Source organism: Lissotriton helveticus, chromosome 3_1 (genome assembly GCF_964261635.1).
Source record: "Lissotriton helveticus chromosome 3_1, aLisHel1.1, whole genome shotgun sequence".
NCBI classification, from domain to species: Eukaryota; Metazoa; Chordata; class Amphibia; order Caudata; family Salamandridae; genus Lissotriton; species Lissotriton helveticus.
The window spans coordinates 157,254,201-157,271,027 of record NC_136061.1 but is presented as its reverse complement, the minus strand read 5'-3'; the positions used below and the strand labels follow the sequence as shown (position 1 = coordinate 157,271,027).

The following is a 16,827-nucleotide window of genomic DNA, read 5'->3' as shown; positions in this document are numbered from 1 at the left end:
CAATTTGCCTGGCCACCTTCTTGGGGACCAGAAGGAGGTGTTAGACCCTAGTAATTAAACCTCTGTCTTATCACTATTTAATCCAAGGCAGTTATTCTGCATCCAGGTATTGATATGTAGCATGCAATTATTAAAACGGTCAGCTGTCTCCTCGATGTTATTTGATACCGAGACCACCACCTGCGTATCATCGGCGTAAGAGATAAAGGATGTAATCTGCCTGTTAACTAGTTTCTCCAACACCTTAGAGTAGAAGGGAATCCTAGAGATCGACCGAAAACTACTTGGTTCTGTAGGATCAAGGTTGGTTTTCTTTGGCAAAGGCTGAACAGAGGCTGCTTTCCATAAGTCTGGGAACGAGCCTGACTGTATTATTTCCAAGAAGACTGTTCTAAGTTGCCCAAGGATGAGGCTTTTGTTCACAGCAAGATCTGTGAAGACAAACATTGGAATGTTGGAGCACTTGGCTTTTACCAGCCATTAGAAGCCCGGAACACTCCATTGTCTTCAATGGATCTCCCAACAGTCCAATATTCTAATAGAGTCTTACATAGCCTGGCCATTAAAGGCCATCTCCTGGAAGCAGGCCTTTAATGGTCAGTACAGCCTCCTACGGCGGGCTATAAAGCTATTAGAACATTCCGAACTAGAGGGCAGAATGTTCTTACAAATAAAACAAAGGCCTCTTTGAGCACAGGGGGATTTAAATGCCCGTAGCGTTCCATTTTCTTCAATGGAGCTCCCAACTGCCCAATGTCCTAATATAACCCTATATATTCTGGCCATTAAAGGCCCGCTTCAGGGAGCGGGCCTTTAATGGTCGGTATAGCCTGCTACATCGGGTTATAAAGCATTTAGAGCACACCGCCACTAGAGGGCAGAATGTATTACCAAATAAAACAAGGGTGTCAGTGAGCCCAAGGTGATTTAAATCTCCTCAGGGTTACTGAGGCCTTTGTTCACAGCAACACCTGTGAACGATAAACATTGTAATGATGGAGCTCCGGACATCAACCGCCATTAGAAGCCTGGAGCACTCCATTGTCTTCAAAGGAGCTCTCAACATTAAAATGTTCTAATATCCTTGTGTTCCTGTCTGTATCCTGTTTCCTCATTCAGTGTCATTGTGTTCCTGTCTGTATCCTGTTTCTCTGTTCCACTGATCTTGTCTTCCTGTCCCAATATAATGTTTCACTGCTCCAATGTCCTTTTCTTCCCATCACTGTGTTCTATATCCCTGTACCGGTGTCCATGTCTTCCTGTATATGTCCTGTTTACCTGTTAAATGTCTTTAGCTGTCTGAGTCCTGTTTCCCTGTTCAATGTATTTGTCTAGCTGTCTGTGTCCTGTGTCTCTATTCCAGTGTCCTTGTCTTCCTATACTTGTCCTGTTTCCCTGTTCAGTGCCTTTGTCTTCTTGTCTGTGTGTCCTATTTCCCTGTTCAGTGTCCTTATCTTTCTGTTTGTGTCCTGTTTACTTGCTCAATGTCTTTGTCTAGCTGTCTGTGTCCTGTTTCTCTGTGTGCATGTCGTCCGGTCTGTGTCCTGTTTCTCTGCCGCTGTGTCCTAGTCTTCCTATCTGTGTCAAGTTTGCCTGCTCAGTACCTTGTCTTCTTTTCTGTGTGTCCTGTTTCTCTATTCCAGTGTCCTTGTTTTCCTGTCTGTTACCTGTTTCCCTGATCAGTGCCCTTATCTTCCTCTCCTAGGGTCCATGTTTTCATGCACAGTGTCTGTGATTCACTTTCCCTGTGACCATGTTTCCCACTCTTATTGACCTCCTGTCTCTTCTCTATGCCTGCCTCCCTGTCTCAGTGTCTGTGTCCCCGTGTTCATGCCTGCCTATCCCAGTATCAGTGCTTCACTTCCCCATTGCCTCAGTGAATTCCACTGCCTCAGTGGCCATACTTCCCTGTCCAGTGTTTCCCTGCCTTGCAGTCCTGGATGACTCTTTTCTTCATCCACTGTCAACCTTTTTGTCTTCATGTCCCAGTAACGTTGTTTCTCTCCCACACAGTCGGTGTGTCTCCTTTTCAGCATGTATCTCATTCTTTCAGAGCCCCTCCTGTCCTTGTTAGCTGATTTTAGTTCCTTCATTTTCCACAGACTCCCTGTCCCTTTGTTTCTTCTTGTCCCAGTGTTCCTGCTTCCTGAACACAGGGTGCTTGTTTGCCTCTTCACCTACCACCTTTGTGTAAGTTTCACTTTGTCTTGCAATGTTGTACTTGCACTTACAGAGGTCTATGTGCCTGCCAGGCAGCTCATGTATGTAGCATGGGTGAGGTGCCAGTGCAGAGAAGGTGCACGTTGGTGCACATGCAATACCAGCACCACCTAGAGCTGGTGGTAGCAAGTGCAGTGCAGATAACCATTGTGTGTGGTTATCAGTCGGTGCGAGTCATGCAGGTGGCACTGGGGTGCCAATGACGTGGGTCTAGTGGGTTGTGGTGTTGTTGTCAGTGGCGGCAAGTGCAGTTGCCAGTGTAAGCTAATGTAGGAAACTTTAGCGTCCACCCACGTGGGGATCCTGAATCTACTAACCTGGGTGATTTGGGATGTCCAAGGATCCGGGGCCTCCATTTTGAGCACTCTTCACAGGGAGATGTTCTTAATGATTTGCTCAAGTAACATGACCTGTTTTCATCCATGAGCTTTGTATCTCCATCTAGTAAACAAAAGGTTCCGTCTTTCAAATGTCGCAGTGGTGGATCCTTTATAGATCACATTCGGATCTCTACAAGCGTTCAGCCCCTCTTATTGGGGTTCGCAATATTAGAGAGTGCTTTTAGTGACCATAATCCTGTGTGTGTGTGTACTTGGGGGGGAGTATATTGAAAAGGCAGAACACGGTGATAGCTCCTGTTACGCTGAAGCTTACTGATGGTAGGCGGCGCTTTAAATGGGCCCAATTAACCCCGTCCCTTTTTTATGAAAAGATTTATGAATCTTGTGCGGCAGAATTTTCCTACTGTGTGAATTCTCATTCTACTGCTATGGGTATTCTTAATGCTTTCAATGGGATCGTCACTAAAGTAGGGATACTGTTATCTGCCCCGCATTGAAAGCAAACCCTAGGGATCAATCTCAGATTCGTATTCTTCACACTAACTGCAAAAAGATACTGGCCAACCGCAAAATGGAATTGAAGGAGGCCACATGGCGGGAACTTTTAGATCCCTCTACTCTATCTAGTAGTTCCAGATTTTGGAGCCTTATTAACAGACCACTTTTTGAAAGGGACAGAACTGAGGATCTGGGCACCGATATAACGGAAGAGGAATGGGTGTCTCACTTCAGTATTATTTTTAAAAGCGCTTCAACCTTACCCCGGTTGCAAGCGATAACCCAGAATAAAGACGTAGTTGTATTTACCCAAAGAGAAATGGAGGAAGGCATCACCTGTCTCTCTTGTAAGAAGGCACCAGGTCCGGATGGTATTCCACCGGACCTTTTTAAATCAAATCCCTCCCTTTGGGCATCAATCCTGGTGGCGGTGCTTAATGCCGCCACCAAGGAAAGGTGCCCAGAGTCATGGGGTGTCTCCACAATTGTCCCAGTGTTTAAAAAGGGAGATCATAACAGTACCATGAATTACAGACCAATCTCCCTTATCGACTCCGTGGTTAAGGTTGTAGGCGGAGTCGTATTAAATAGATTGACGGCCTGGGCGGAAGAAAATAAGATTATCTCTGATATTCAGTATGGGTTCCGCCCTGGTCACTCTACCATGGCACAATGCCTTAATCTCTATCTGATCCTCGGAAAGTACACCGTTGCCCGCCATCGGACAATCTACATGGCCTCTCCTCCGCTTTTGACTGTGTCAATCGGAGGAAGTTGTGGCAATCCATAAGTGCCATGGGGGTGGAGGCAAATTTGGTGGACTTTCTGTTGGACCTACATAGAGATACTAGGGCAAACATTAGATACGCCCAGGATCTGATGGTCACCAGGGATTTCAACACAGAAAGGGACGTACGGCAGGAGTGTATCTTAGCCCCCTTTCTCTTTAACCTTTACATCAATGACTTAGATAAGACCTTGCTGGAAACTGGGGCTGACTTTCCGTATGAGGGACGCAGGGGCCTGTCCGCCTTGCTATTCGCAGAGGTTGCGGTTCTCCTGGCACGTACCCCTAAAAGCTTACAGATCCTGCTTGACACCTTTCGAGATCTGGCCATAAACAACTTGAAATCCTATGCAATGCAGGTCGGGCTGTGCCCCAAGAGGCAGTACACCTTTAATGTGAATGGAGAAAGAGTGCCAATAACCTCGACCTTCTCCTATCTGGGTGTCCTACTGGACGATCATCTGGATTGGGGCGCTCTACTTAAGAAGAAAAGGGGAGAGGTGACCAGGTCCAGTGCAGCGATTTTTAACTTCGCAGCTAAAATGGGCAAGCGCCCAATAGCTGCAATGTTAAAGATCTATCAAGCCAAGAGTGTATCGATTGCTAGCTATGGCAGCGAATTGTGGGGATATACAGTTCTGGGGGGTATCCAGGTGACAGAAAGCAAGTTTTTAAAGCAGTTGCTGGGGGTTCCTAAAGGGACCGCAAATTTAATAGTTCATGAAGAGACTGGCCTTCCATTTATCTGCGATATTCTGGCAATGCGCCCATTGCTTTTTTGGCTCAAATGCTGGCTGAATAAAGATCTTGGCCTTACACAAGAGTTATTGAAAGAGATTTTGAGCCTGGACCACATGACCGATATACCGTGGTTAAAGTACCTAAAGGGGTGCTTTAGAGAGTTGGGGCGTCCAGACCTTTTTTTAATACCTGACCGTATTACAAGGGCAGACGTGGCTCTTGTGAAACAATCTTTTATTATGCGTAAGAAAGCAAAAAGAGAGGAGGTGGAACTGTCGAAAAATAGTGTCCGTAAGCACATGATGCTTAAATCCTCTCTAGATATGGAGCCATATCTCTCGTGGCTTCTGTCGGCTCACAAGCGTTTCCTATTGACCAGGTTCAGATTAGAATATTTCCATCTTTTATTAGCGAAGGGGAGTCACAAAGGACAAGTGTTAGCACCCTGTGGCTGCGACAGTTTGTCTCCACAGGATTTGCTGCACTTTGTGTTCTTTTGTAATTTTTATGAAGCCCCTCGGAGGCTCTATTTAAAATCTCTTTTAAAAAAGTTACATTTTTTACAGGTTCGCCCCGCCCTCTATTTTTTTGCAATTATTAAAGCCTGAATGTATTCCGTTTGTGGTTGGCTTTCTGAAATGTTCCCTAAGGTACAGAAACTGTCTGGAACCCTAAAAGATTTGGTTGCTGTATTTTATGAATTAATTTTTACATTGAAATAATGTGATGTCCTCTTTATTCTATAATCTTTGTATATAAATTGGAATATTTGTATTGTACGTCCAGTCATGTTTGTATGTGCTTTGTATATTTTTTAGATGAATTGTAACTTTTTATGGTTTTCTATTATGTAAACCGAATAACGTTTATTGAAATGAAATGAAATGTGTGTGACCCAAAGGACAGGCTCCATTGCAATTGTGAGCCTTCTCCAGGGAAACAAAGCTCGCTGGCTCACCCAACTTGATAAACAAAAACAAACAAAGAAATCACAGCTGCTGTGAGAGTAAACACTCTTTTGTGGAAGCAACCAGCTTTTACCAAGTCAAAAGATGTACTGGGGTGAACCAACATCTATGCAGCGCCACAGTCCTTCTCTGTAGTACTCCTCCAAGCTCTTTCTTTTATCACAAGCCAGACAGACCATCAAATCACTTATTGCAGTGCTCTTGAGTCAGAGCACTGCATAATCTCGTAACAAATCGTATTATGGATCAAATTAAACCAACTGTTGAACTACAGTCAGATTATTATAGTGTGCAAGGACAATTCTTTCAGTGTTTCTGCGGCCGGCGAGTGTCCAGCCTCACTACATTAGGAGTGTACTGGAGTGAGTCAGCGTAAATGTAAATGTAAAAGTTATAATACTTGTATAGCGCCCAAATCACCCCACATGGGGTCTCTCCGGCGCTTGTACGAATACCGCTGTGGAACCCTTCCTGGCTTTTCCCTGTGAGGCACCCACTCCTGGGCATCCCCAAGGTGCAGCCAGGCATCCTAACGCTTTTGGGGCAGTTGTGGAGATTAAGCAAGCTATTGCCCAGAGTTGCAGAGTGGGACCCATGATTAGAATAGGCACCGAGGCGAGAATTATCAGGTCCAAGGAAATTGAGCCCAAGACCCGCCGAGGCGGGAATTGAACCTTGGTCCTGGGCCAGACCTGTGCATCAGGGTCTGCCGCTCTAACCATTGAGCCACACTGTTAGCTCACAGCCCTTGCACAATGTTGTGAAGCATGCCCGGGCCTGGTCTGTCAAATAAATAAATACATGATATCATTTTAGGCCAAACATCACCCCTCTGCTGCTGTGGATCCACCATACCTATATGTGTAGGAACAGTTCAACCTCTTGCAGAATCACATCACATCCCCTCGAGTTATACGGCTTTAAACATAATTATTTCAATGTGAATATAATTGTCACCTGATTCCTAGCTTTCTTCGGACCTCATAATTATATTAATATTGTAACCACATCTGTTTTCCAGACTTTGAGGAGGAGCCCAGATATCAAAATGCCTCACGAGGTATGTACGGATTGCATTGAAAGTTCTTGCGGGATAATGTCAGAAAGTTATTACTATGTCTATGTAAGTATTAAACTACTACTATTAGGAAGTTAGTATGAAATTACTACAAATGTACTGTCCCAGGTTATGTCTGATATTACAACTAGTATGGAAGAATGAAGTCCTTTATGTAGCAGCGCATTTCCCCATAGACACAGGGGGACAGATTTACAAGCCCCTTGCCCCTCTTTTACGCCACCGTTGTGTCACTTTTGTGACGCAGCGGCGGCGCAAGAGATGCACCATGGTGCGGGGTATTGACAACGTGACGCATCTGGGAGATGCGTCACGTTGTAAAGCCCTGCGCCAAAAGGAGGCGTTCCTACGCAGGGGGGGGGGACGTTTTGGCGCAGGAACGCCTTCTAAAACTGGTTGAGTGAAATCTACAAGATTTCACTCAGTCACTTTTGTGCCCATGCTGCGTCAAAACCCTGCGCCTGCTTGGAGCAGGCGTAAGGATTGACGCAGCATTGGACAGATAGGGCCCCCAGAGCATTGCTGGAGCTGCGTCAACTCCAGCAATGCGTCGCCTTTATGGCACAGATGCGTCACGCATCAGTGCCGTTTTTGCCCGATAATGCACCGCATTGGAAATGCGGCGCACCAATGGTGTCGGAGCCGCGGCGCACAATAAGTGGCGCATCCCTGCTAATATGCAGAGATGCGCCACTTATTGTAAATCTGCCCCCGGATAAGTAAAACCCTAAAACCACTAGTTACTCATGCAACTGTGATTGCTCCTGGCGTGATGGCCATATGCCATTACCCCCAAATACTCATGTCAGCGTGGAAGTAATGCTGGAGTGAAGTGCATAAATTCATGATTTTTATGTTACTAGCAGCATGGTGCTAGCATGGAATTACTAGAGGGATTTTGATATAAAAAGAAAAAGTATTAGCAGACGTGTGCCAACATGAAATCACTTTTAGCATGAGAGCCATACGAAAATTACTAAAAATATCTTGCCAGTAGAAGATTTCTCCTGGAATGCTGTTAGCATTAAGTTACCAGTGGTGTTATATCAGTATGAAATTACTCCAGAGTGACATTTGCATGAAATCACCCTCCGAATTATGTCGGTATTTATATGCCAGTTTTGTTATGTCTGAATGAAAACACAAAATGAGTAATCCCAGTACCAAAGTACTGCCATAAATATTTTAGTAATAAACTATTACAGTAGTATATCAGTATGAAATCACTACAGGTGAGAGAATAATGGGAGCATGGTTTCTTACACATATTAAAAAATATATATTGAATTAGGTGCATTTTTCATCATTTTATGCATTATGCAGAAAGACATTTTGCTTGGAACGCTTACGCAACATTAACTTCGCGGCGCACTCTGCCCGCATGCATCGACAGGGTGATAGGCCTGGCAAGCTGTTGACCTGGCTGATTGCACGGGAGGATCGTTCGACCCCCATTTCAGAAATACAGGCGGAGGGAGGTGGCTTACTTTATACCCAGTGCCAAATACCAGGGCATTTACTGGTCACTACTCGGGGCTGTATCGTTCCCGGCTACGTGTCCCACTGTCTGACATAACCGAATATCTCTCGCCCTTGCAACTGCCCACCCTAACGGCTGCGCAACAAGATGACCTCGGAGCACCGCTGGACCCCGAGGAGCTCCGCGACACCATTTTTAATCTCTCGAATGGCAAGTCTCCAGGACCGGATGGCTTGCCAGCCGAATTCTATAAGGCCGCCTCGGACATCCTTATTCCCCACCTGGTGAAAATGTACACTGCGGCCACAGACGACTTCTCCCTGCCCCCGACACTAAATAAGGCTACCCTCGTATCTCTGCTCAAGCCCGACAGAGATAGCAAGTGGATGGGATCCTACCGCCCCTTAGCCCGCCTCAACACAGACTATAAAATCCTCGCCTCCACGCTTGCCCGCAGACTTGCCCCTATGGTATCCGCACTGGTACACCACGACCAGAACGGCTTTGTACCGACACGCCACACGTCCCATAACATCCGCCGTCTATTCCGCATACAAGAGTATGCCACACGTCGATGGCCGCGCGCCGGGTGCCTGGTACTGGACCTGGAGAAAGCGTTTGACTCGGTGGAATGGCCTTACCTGCGAGCAGTCATGGACAAATTTGAGTTGGGGGACGACTATGAGACTATGGTTGGCCTCTTGTACCGCAGACCCACGGTGCGCGTCCGCACTGGTGCACTGCTCTCTGACACTATACGTGTGCAGAGGGGCACCAGACAGGGCTGCCCCCTGTCGCCCCTGCTGTTCTCCTTAGCTGTGGAACCCCTGGCTGCGACACTCAGGTCCTGAGGGGCGGAGTGGGGCATACCGATGGCGGATGGCCTCATGCGGTGTCATTATATGCAGACGATCTCCTCCTCTATATCAAAGACCTGAGTGATGTTCCGGCGTCCCTAACTGACATTTTCTGCACCTTTGAGGAAATGTCGGGTTTGAAAGTGAATTGGGCCAAGTCAGGGGCCTACTCCTTTGACCCGAATGCTCCCGAGAGCGAGATACGCATCGGTGGCGAGAGACTACAGTGGTATCCCACGACATTCAGATATCTTGGGATTCACATTTACCGTGACCCTGCAGATGTATTGGAGGGGAACCTGATGCGAGCGATCACATCCATCCGGTCGCAAGTTGGGTTCTGGAAAACTCTTCCGCTGAACGTTCCTAGCCGCGTAGCCCTGACAAAAATGATAGTCCTGCCACGGCTACTATACTACTTTGCCAATATTCCATCCTATGTCCCCAACCGGGTGTTTCGCGACCTTGAAGTCCTACTGCGCGACCTGATTTGGAATAAGGGTCGGCCGCACATAGCGCTGGCGAAATTATATATGCCTACTGAAGCGGGAGGACTGGCCGTTCCCAATATGGAGCTATATTATCTGGCGGCGCAAATGCAGTGGGTGTCAGGATGGTTGGGTGGTAAGAACTTGAGAGACACCGCCACGGACACCGCTGTCTGGTCCCAGTTGCAGATCCACGTGCTGTTTCACCCGCTGACCCAGACTCCCCGCCCTTCACAACTGTATCTTGGAGTAGAGCGCAGATGTTTCCTCCGCTGCCTGCGCCTAACCCGGGAGACAGTACCATATGCCCCGATACTCCCTCTACTGGGCACCCCGACTGCGACGGGGACTCTGACGGCTGTGAAGCTTGACAGCTGGACCACTGCGGGAGTGGAAACGCTGGGAGATCTATACTCTGATGGCGCCCTCCTCCCCTTCGCCAACCTTGTGGAAGACGCATCTCTTCCAGCTGGACAGTTCCTATTGCACACGTCCCTCACCCACATGCTGACTGCCGCCTGGGGTGACATATCTAGTGAGTTGCCCATCCATCATTTTATAAAATACCTTCATGTTATGAGCAATGGCACGCACATCATCCACTGGCTAGCACAAGCTCTCCTTCTTCATACTCATCCCGCCACCGTGCGACTGAGAGAGCAGTGGGCGATGGACAGGGGGAGGGATTGGACGGATAAGGAGTGGGCGATGGTCCTGGTTGGCCCAGTTAACGTCCCACGTAACCCTCGCTTCAAAATTATACAGCTCTACATATTACACCGTGCATACCTCACCCCGGACAAAATAAACAGATATTTTTTGGTCACGGATACTGCCTGCAGCCGCTGCTCCTTGGTGGGAGCGGACCTCCTCCACATGCTCTGGCTCTGCCCTGTCCTCCAACATTACTGGGATGGGGTGACTGCACTGCTTACGCATCGCACTAAAGAGCGAGTGCCGAGGACTTGGGAGGCCTGCATACTAGGACTATACAAACGCACATGGCTAAATAAGGTCCAGGCCCGGTACTGGGATCTTGGGCTGATCACGGCCAAGCGACTGCTTACCAAGCGGTGGAATGCTAACACACCCCCCCCCGCATCCGACACTGGAGCCTATCGCTTACAAACTGGGCGCGAGCGGAGAGCACTGTCCTGCGGCGAGAAGAGACGGCGGGCCTTAGGAAATTTCCGATTGCACAACACTGGGATGACATCCTACAATCCTTTCAACAGATATGTGTGGAACAAGGGATCACATGATGAGATATATACTACCCTCCCTTCCCCTCCCTACAGTGGACACTATGAGGCACATCCGCACCCAGCAGACTCCCCTACTAATATCATTTTCCTTCTCTCCCCTCCCTGACGCCCGCGCATCGTTGCACCATCATATATACTATGCTGCTCGCTGCCTACACGACTCCCATGTCTTGCGCAACACGCGCTACACATCTGGCTGTCCCGCAATGGCGGGTGTATTGCCCCTCCCGCGCCCACGTCCCCGCACATTCAATCATTGCCGGGGGTCCTGCCACCGCCTGCCTCACGAACAGTACTGTACTACCGCACTTGACATGCCCTTACGGAGGCGATCCCCCCTGTGCACTTGACGTACAGACGAACTGCCCACTATGCTCTCCTGCCTACCCGCCCACTGGACCGCTACCGATACATTGGCACTGCACTTCCCTCCCTAAACACATGGCTTCTCTACCCCCATTCCCCCTCCCTTTCACGTATCTTTTCCATGTTACTGTTTTGAAGTTTATTGACGTACTGGTCCCGCCTTCCTTTGGACCAGGCTCTTCAAAGCTGGCTATTGTACACGCTACACCATAGGGCCTTTGAGAGTAGCAGCCTGGGTGATCCTACCTGAACGCCAATACAAACACCAGACACTCCCATCAGGGTGGATAAGCTGTATAGATACTCGCTCACCGACACACCTCAGATGCTGAGCAGCCTCATCCTTCCATACTGCTGCCCCACGCCCTCTTGGAGGACGAACTCAACTGACACACTTCCTCATAACCCACATGTGTCTAAGCGGGCCACAATCCAACTGAAATCATTGATGAGTGCTAGCATAGCTATGTAACTACAGGTTCGCATACAAAAAGAGAAAACCCTACAGACCCATACCTTTGCATTACCGAATGTTTGTATGATTGTACAGTGCTGAAACAGACCGTTACACGCCGCCAAACCCCAGGGTTGTCGGCCTTGAGGCTGTGTTCATTCGATACACATGATGCAGTTCAAAATGTATGCGGCTGGCCCGGATGGGTTGTAAGCGAAACGCTGTGTATCATACATGTTGACTAATAAAGGTCTTTAAACATAAAAAAAAAAAAAAAAAAATTAAACAGAAAGACATTTAGAATGGATTTCCGAAAAAATTTACCACCAATAAAGTGCATTTTGCACATTCACCATTTCATAAACCAAATATACTGTGTGTGATGAATGTGCTCATGGTACAGAGTTTGCATTTACAACCACACATGCACCGGTGTAAAGGGTGTACTATGGGGCCAGGCTCGATGGGTGACAACACCACATCTCAGTACAAACTTGATTCAGAAAGGCAGGAAGAGAAGAAACACGAAACTAGATGGCAGCGTTTCTTCTTCTGTCGGCCCCAAGCACCTGGACCATCATTCCAGTTGAAGTGCAAAATCCAACCTCAGACCTACACTTGTCTTCAAGGAACAACTCCTAAATGTGTGACGTTCCTCAGCTCCACCTAAGCTTTTCCCACCTCCCTGCCCCACTGTCTTGCTTCTGCTTCTCTCCATAGGAAGATCTTCCCATCCTATCCCCACCCTAACCACGCCATTTTCTATTTTCCCATGCCGTAACCACCCCCGTGGTGTGCTGAAAATGTAGGAATCCATGTCCTAGATAAATACAAATGATGCTGCAGGGTGTGTGCCTGATGTGCAACCCTTTCCTCTCTGCTGGCCTTGCTTGGTGCAGTGATGGCTCAAGGGAATGCGCAAAGCTTATCCCGGAACAAGACCTCAAAACAGTGGTGCAGTCTCTCATCCTCTACAGACTAGTGTACAGAATTGCCCTTCTCTCAGGCATTCCCAAAGTTCATCTAGGCCTACTGAGAGCAACTATACATGAAGCAGTGTGCTTCTTGTTAGGTCTCAAGAAATGTGACCACATTTCCTTGGCCCTGCCAATCCTCCAGTGGCTTCCAATTGAAGCTCGGACCCAATTCAAAACTGTCTGCATTACCCACAAAGCGCTGCACTACTCTTCACCCTCCTAAGTGAGAAACTGAAAATCTCTGCAGCCAAAAGGTGTTCCATGAATGCCTAATCCTTGCTCCTAGAGCCCTGCCCCACCTTCAGCCGAGAAAGGTCCATGAAGATTAAGAACTAGGACTCCTGAGGCGGATGCCGGGAGTTTAGGGATAAGATTTTAAATTAAACCACTGTTGATTACCTGCTAGCACCTTTTTAATTACTTGGCATTTAGCACACCCGATTTTAATCACTTTGCCATTTTGCACACTCGATACTCTATTCTGTCCCCCCTCCTCGCCGCATTTCCCTACCTGTGGGGGCTTCATTGTAGGGATTACCGGGGCCTCAGGGAGCCGATTTGGGGCTTTTGCTGACCTCCGCCCTCGATCCCTCTCGGCACAATCTGCGGCCGCCATCTTAGTTGAGGACGAGGACAGCGCTCTAGTGTTCGGCCGATTGGGGGCCCACACACGATAAAAGAGCGTCGGATCCCTCGTTCCTCATTAGGAACTAGGACTCCTGAGGTGGAAACCGGGAGTTTAGGGATAAGATTTTAAATTAAACCACTGTTGATTACCTGCTAGCACCTTTTTAATTACTTGGCATTTAGCACACCCGATTTTAATCACTTTGCCATTTTGCACACTCGATACTCTATTCTGTCCCCCCTCCTCGCCGCATTTCCCTACCTGTGGGGGCTTCATTGTAGGGATTACCGGGGCCTCAGGGAGCCGATTTGGGGCTTTTGCTGACCTCCGCCCTCGATCCCTCTCGGCACAATCTGCGGCCGCCATCTTAGTTGAGGACGAGGACAGCGCTCTAGTGTTCGGCCGATTAGGGGCCCACACACGATAAAATGAATCCCTCTTCCCGTCCGCGCAGCAGGCGCGCCGATGGCGCGCCAGAGGCGCGCCAGAGGCAAGCCCGTCTGTGCCTGTACCGGGACCAGGGCCACTCCCCCTGGCCCTGGGCTCTTTGATACCCACAATACCCCCTTGTGCTATTCCTCTTTTCAGTTGTGGGAACTTAATATACCCATCACTAACACGCGGGGCCGACACTTGCCCCCCCCCTAGCTGCCTTGTGTCCGCCCCTGCCCCATGTTCAGGCTGTAACTATACTCTCCCATGTCCTATGCCTTCTGCTTATAGTATCTGCCCCACACCTAAGCACTATTTTCGCTCGGCGCTTATCAACGCCCGCTCCCTCCCAAAACACAGCTTGGGAATTAGGGAATTCATTGTAAATCAGGAGCTGGACATCTTGTTCGTAACTGAATCTTGTGGAGATGCTGCCTCCGGTCCGGATTTCTGTTCGGCCACACTGGAGGGCTTTTGTGTGGTAAGACAGGACAGAACTACAGGGAGAGGAAGTGGCTTAGCCATTATCCATAAAGGGGTTTTTCAATCCAAGATCGAACTTATTCACCGACTGGATTGTGAAGCCTGTACCTTTTCCATCGTACTTAATCATAATCAAGTTTTTAAGGGAATTCTTTTATACCGCCCCCCTGGCCCGCATACCCGTTTCCTTTCGGCACTTGATGAATTTACGGAATTCTCCTTAGGCCATTCGGACTATACCATCTTGGGGGACTTCAATTTTCATTTGGAAGTCGTAGGGGACAAAGACACCACTCAACTTATTGCAGACCTACTTGCGGTAGGATTACAGCAGTTAGTGGCAGCCCATACTCATCAAGCAGGCCATACGCTTGATGGCTTGTTCACCAACAACCCCAACATCTCACTGTCCACAGTTCTTCCCGTAGTATGGTCAGACCACTTTGCAAACACTTTCACCATCCTGGCTCATAACCCCAACCCTCCTCAATCCACATCTCGTACCCCCATTAGTACCAGAGCCTGGAAAAACCTGGACTACCCTCTACTGTCTAATATCTTGGCTGGATCCTCCTATGAGGCATCACCGCACCCCAGTCTATTGTCCAGCAGATACCAGGAATGGATTCTGGATGCAATCAATCAAGTAGCCCCGGCTAAATCCATTATTTCCAACCGGGCCATGCCATCTGCCCAATGGTTTACAGAGGATCTTCGACTACAACGGCAGTATTGTAGGAATCTAGAAAGGCGCTGGCGTAAGCACTACAGTCTTTCGGACAAGCAAACCTACAAAGATGCGCTAGCACTATATAAGAAATCTATCATTAAGCATAAAAGCGCTTTTTTTTCTTGCCCAGATTGAGTCTGCTCAGAACTCTGCTAGAAAGCTATTTCAAGTAGTCGACTCTCTCTCTAACCCTCCTCCCATTGAGCCATCCCAAGACGTGTGTAACGCGGTAGCAACTTTCTTCTCCACCAAGGTCATGAATATCTATTCATCTTTCTCCTCCCCTAAATGCTCGGACTGTCCGGACCCTCATCCTCTGTCCCCCTCACTCACGCCTACCTTTTCCAACTTTCATATGGTCTCAACGGACCAGATCAGCAAGCTAATCACTTCTATTAAATCTGGGTCTCCGTTAGACCCCTGCCCCCCTTCCATACTGAGTGCTCTCACTGAGGTCATCACTTCCCCGCTCACGGACTTATGTAATTCCATCTTCCAGACAGGCATTTATCCTGAAATTTGGAAAAAGGCAGTCATCAAGCCCCTGTTAAAAAAAACGTCCATGGACCCCGCTGACTCACTAATTACAGACCTATTGCCTGCCTCCCATTCCCGGCCAAAATATTTGAAGCAATCATGAATAAACAGCTTTCGGGGTTCATCGATTGTAACCAACTCTTAGATGATACCCAGTTCGGGTTTAGGAAGGGCCACAGCACAGAAACAGCTTTGATAAAGGCCTCGGACGAGATCAGGACTATAATGGACCAGGGTGGGGCAGCGGTCCTTGTACTCCTAGATCTGTCCGCTGCCTTTGACACGGTCGATCACTCCATCTTGATCGACCGTGTCACATCCTTGGGGGTGACCCATCTTGCCATTGCTTCGTTTCTGGCCAACCGCACGCAGGCGGTGAAACTGGGCACTTTCTATTCGCCCACCTTCACCCTTCCGTGCGGGGTGCCCCAGGGCTCCTCGCTAAGCCCCACATTATTTAATATATATGTGGCGGATTTGGGGAGGGTCATAAAAGCACACGGGCTGCGCTTAACCACCTATGCGGATGACACCCAATTGGTGTTGGCGGTACATAAGGATGGACCAGCCGTTGCTGCAAGATTCCAGGAAGGGATGTTGGCCATAAGCTCATGGATGTCAAGCAACTGCTTGTAATTAAATTCGGACAAGACCGAGGTTATGACCTTTGGCAACCTTTCACCGGAATGGTCCCCCATCTGGTGGCCCAGTGAAATGGGTCCACCCCCCACTCCGGTTGCCAAGGTCAGAAACCTCGGTGTCATGTTCGATGACAAGCTGTTGTTTAAACACCATGTGAATGCAGTGGTCTCATCCTCCTTCTATATTCTGAGGAAGATCAAGAAGCTGTTGCCATACCTCCCTCCAGCTGCAGGGAAAACATTGATCACCACTCTCGTGTTCTCTAAAATGGATTATGGCAACGCTCTCTTCCTCAGCACGCAAGAACAGGTCTTAACCAAACTGCAATCAGTGCAAAATGCTGCAGCCAGAATCCTGCTCGGCATCCCCAGTCACCGCCCCACCTCTTCGGCCATACGTCATCTGCATTGGCTAAGAGTCAAGAGTCGGATAAAGTTTAAAGCACTTTGTATCGCCTACAAGGCCATCCATGACTCAGGACCCAGCTTCCTTAAGGATGCTTTTCGGATCTACGCTCCTAAAAGATCACTTCGCTCATCTTGCACCCACCTCCTCTCTGTCCCACGTACCAGAACCACTAGCTGGGGAGACAGACGTTTCTTAGTAGCCATCCCCAGGCTGTGGAATTCTCTCCCTTTGTCCATCAAAACTAGTCCCACTCTTATCATCTTCCGTAAACTTCTGAAAACCTGGTTATTTAATCAATGATTCATCCGGCAGCTCTCTGTCCCGGGAAGTCCGAAATGCGCCGAGACACCCCAGGGTATTTGTGCGCAATAAAAATCCCAAAAACATAAACATAAACCATCATCATCAACAAGCTTTATTCTGTTGAAACAAAGCAACCATAAAAGC

The 16,827-nt window shown here is 48.3% G+C and overlaps 1 protein-coding gene across 3 annotated transcripts in view; it reads left to right on the top strand.

Moving 5' to 3' along the window:
* Positions 1-16,827, top strand: part of LAT2 (linker for activation of T cells family member 2) — a 260,780-nt gene that overhangs the window by 193,666 nt on the left and 50,287 nt on the right. For 2 of the 3 annotated variants that reach the window (XM_078679438.1, XM_078679439.1), the window contains one exon: positions 6,577-6,615. The exons of the other annotated variant lie outside the window; for it this stretch is intronic. In XM_078679438.1, coding sequence (XP_078535564.1) covers positions 6,577-6,615 — 39 coding nt within the window. The remainder of the gene's footprint in view (positions 1-6,576; positions 6,616-16,827) is intronic. 3 annotated transcript variants of the gene reach the window in all.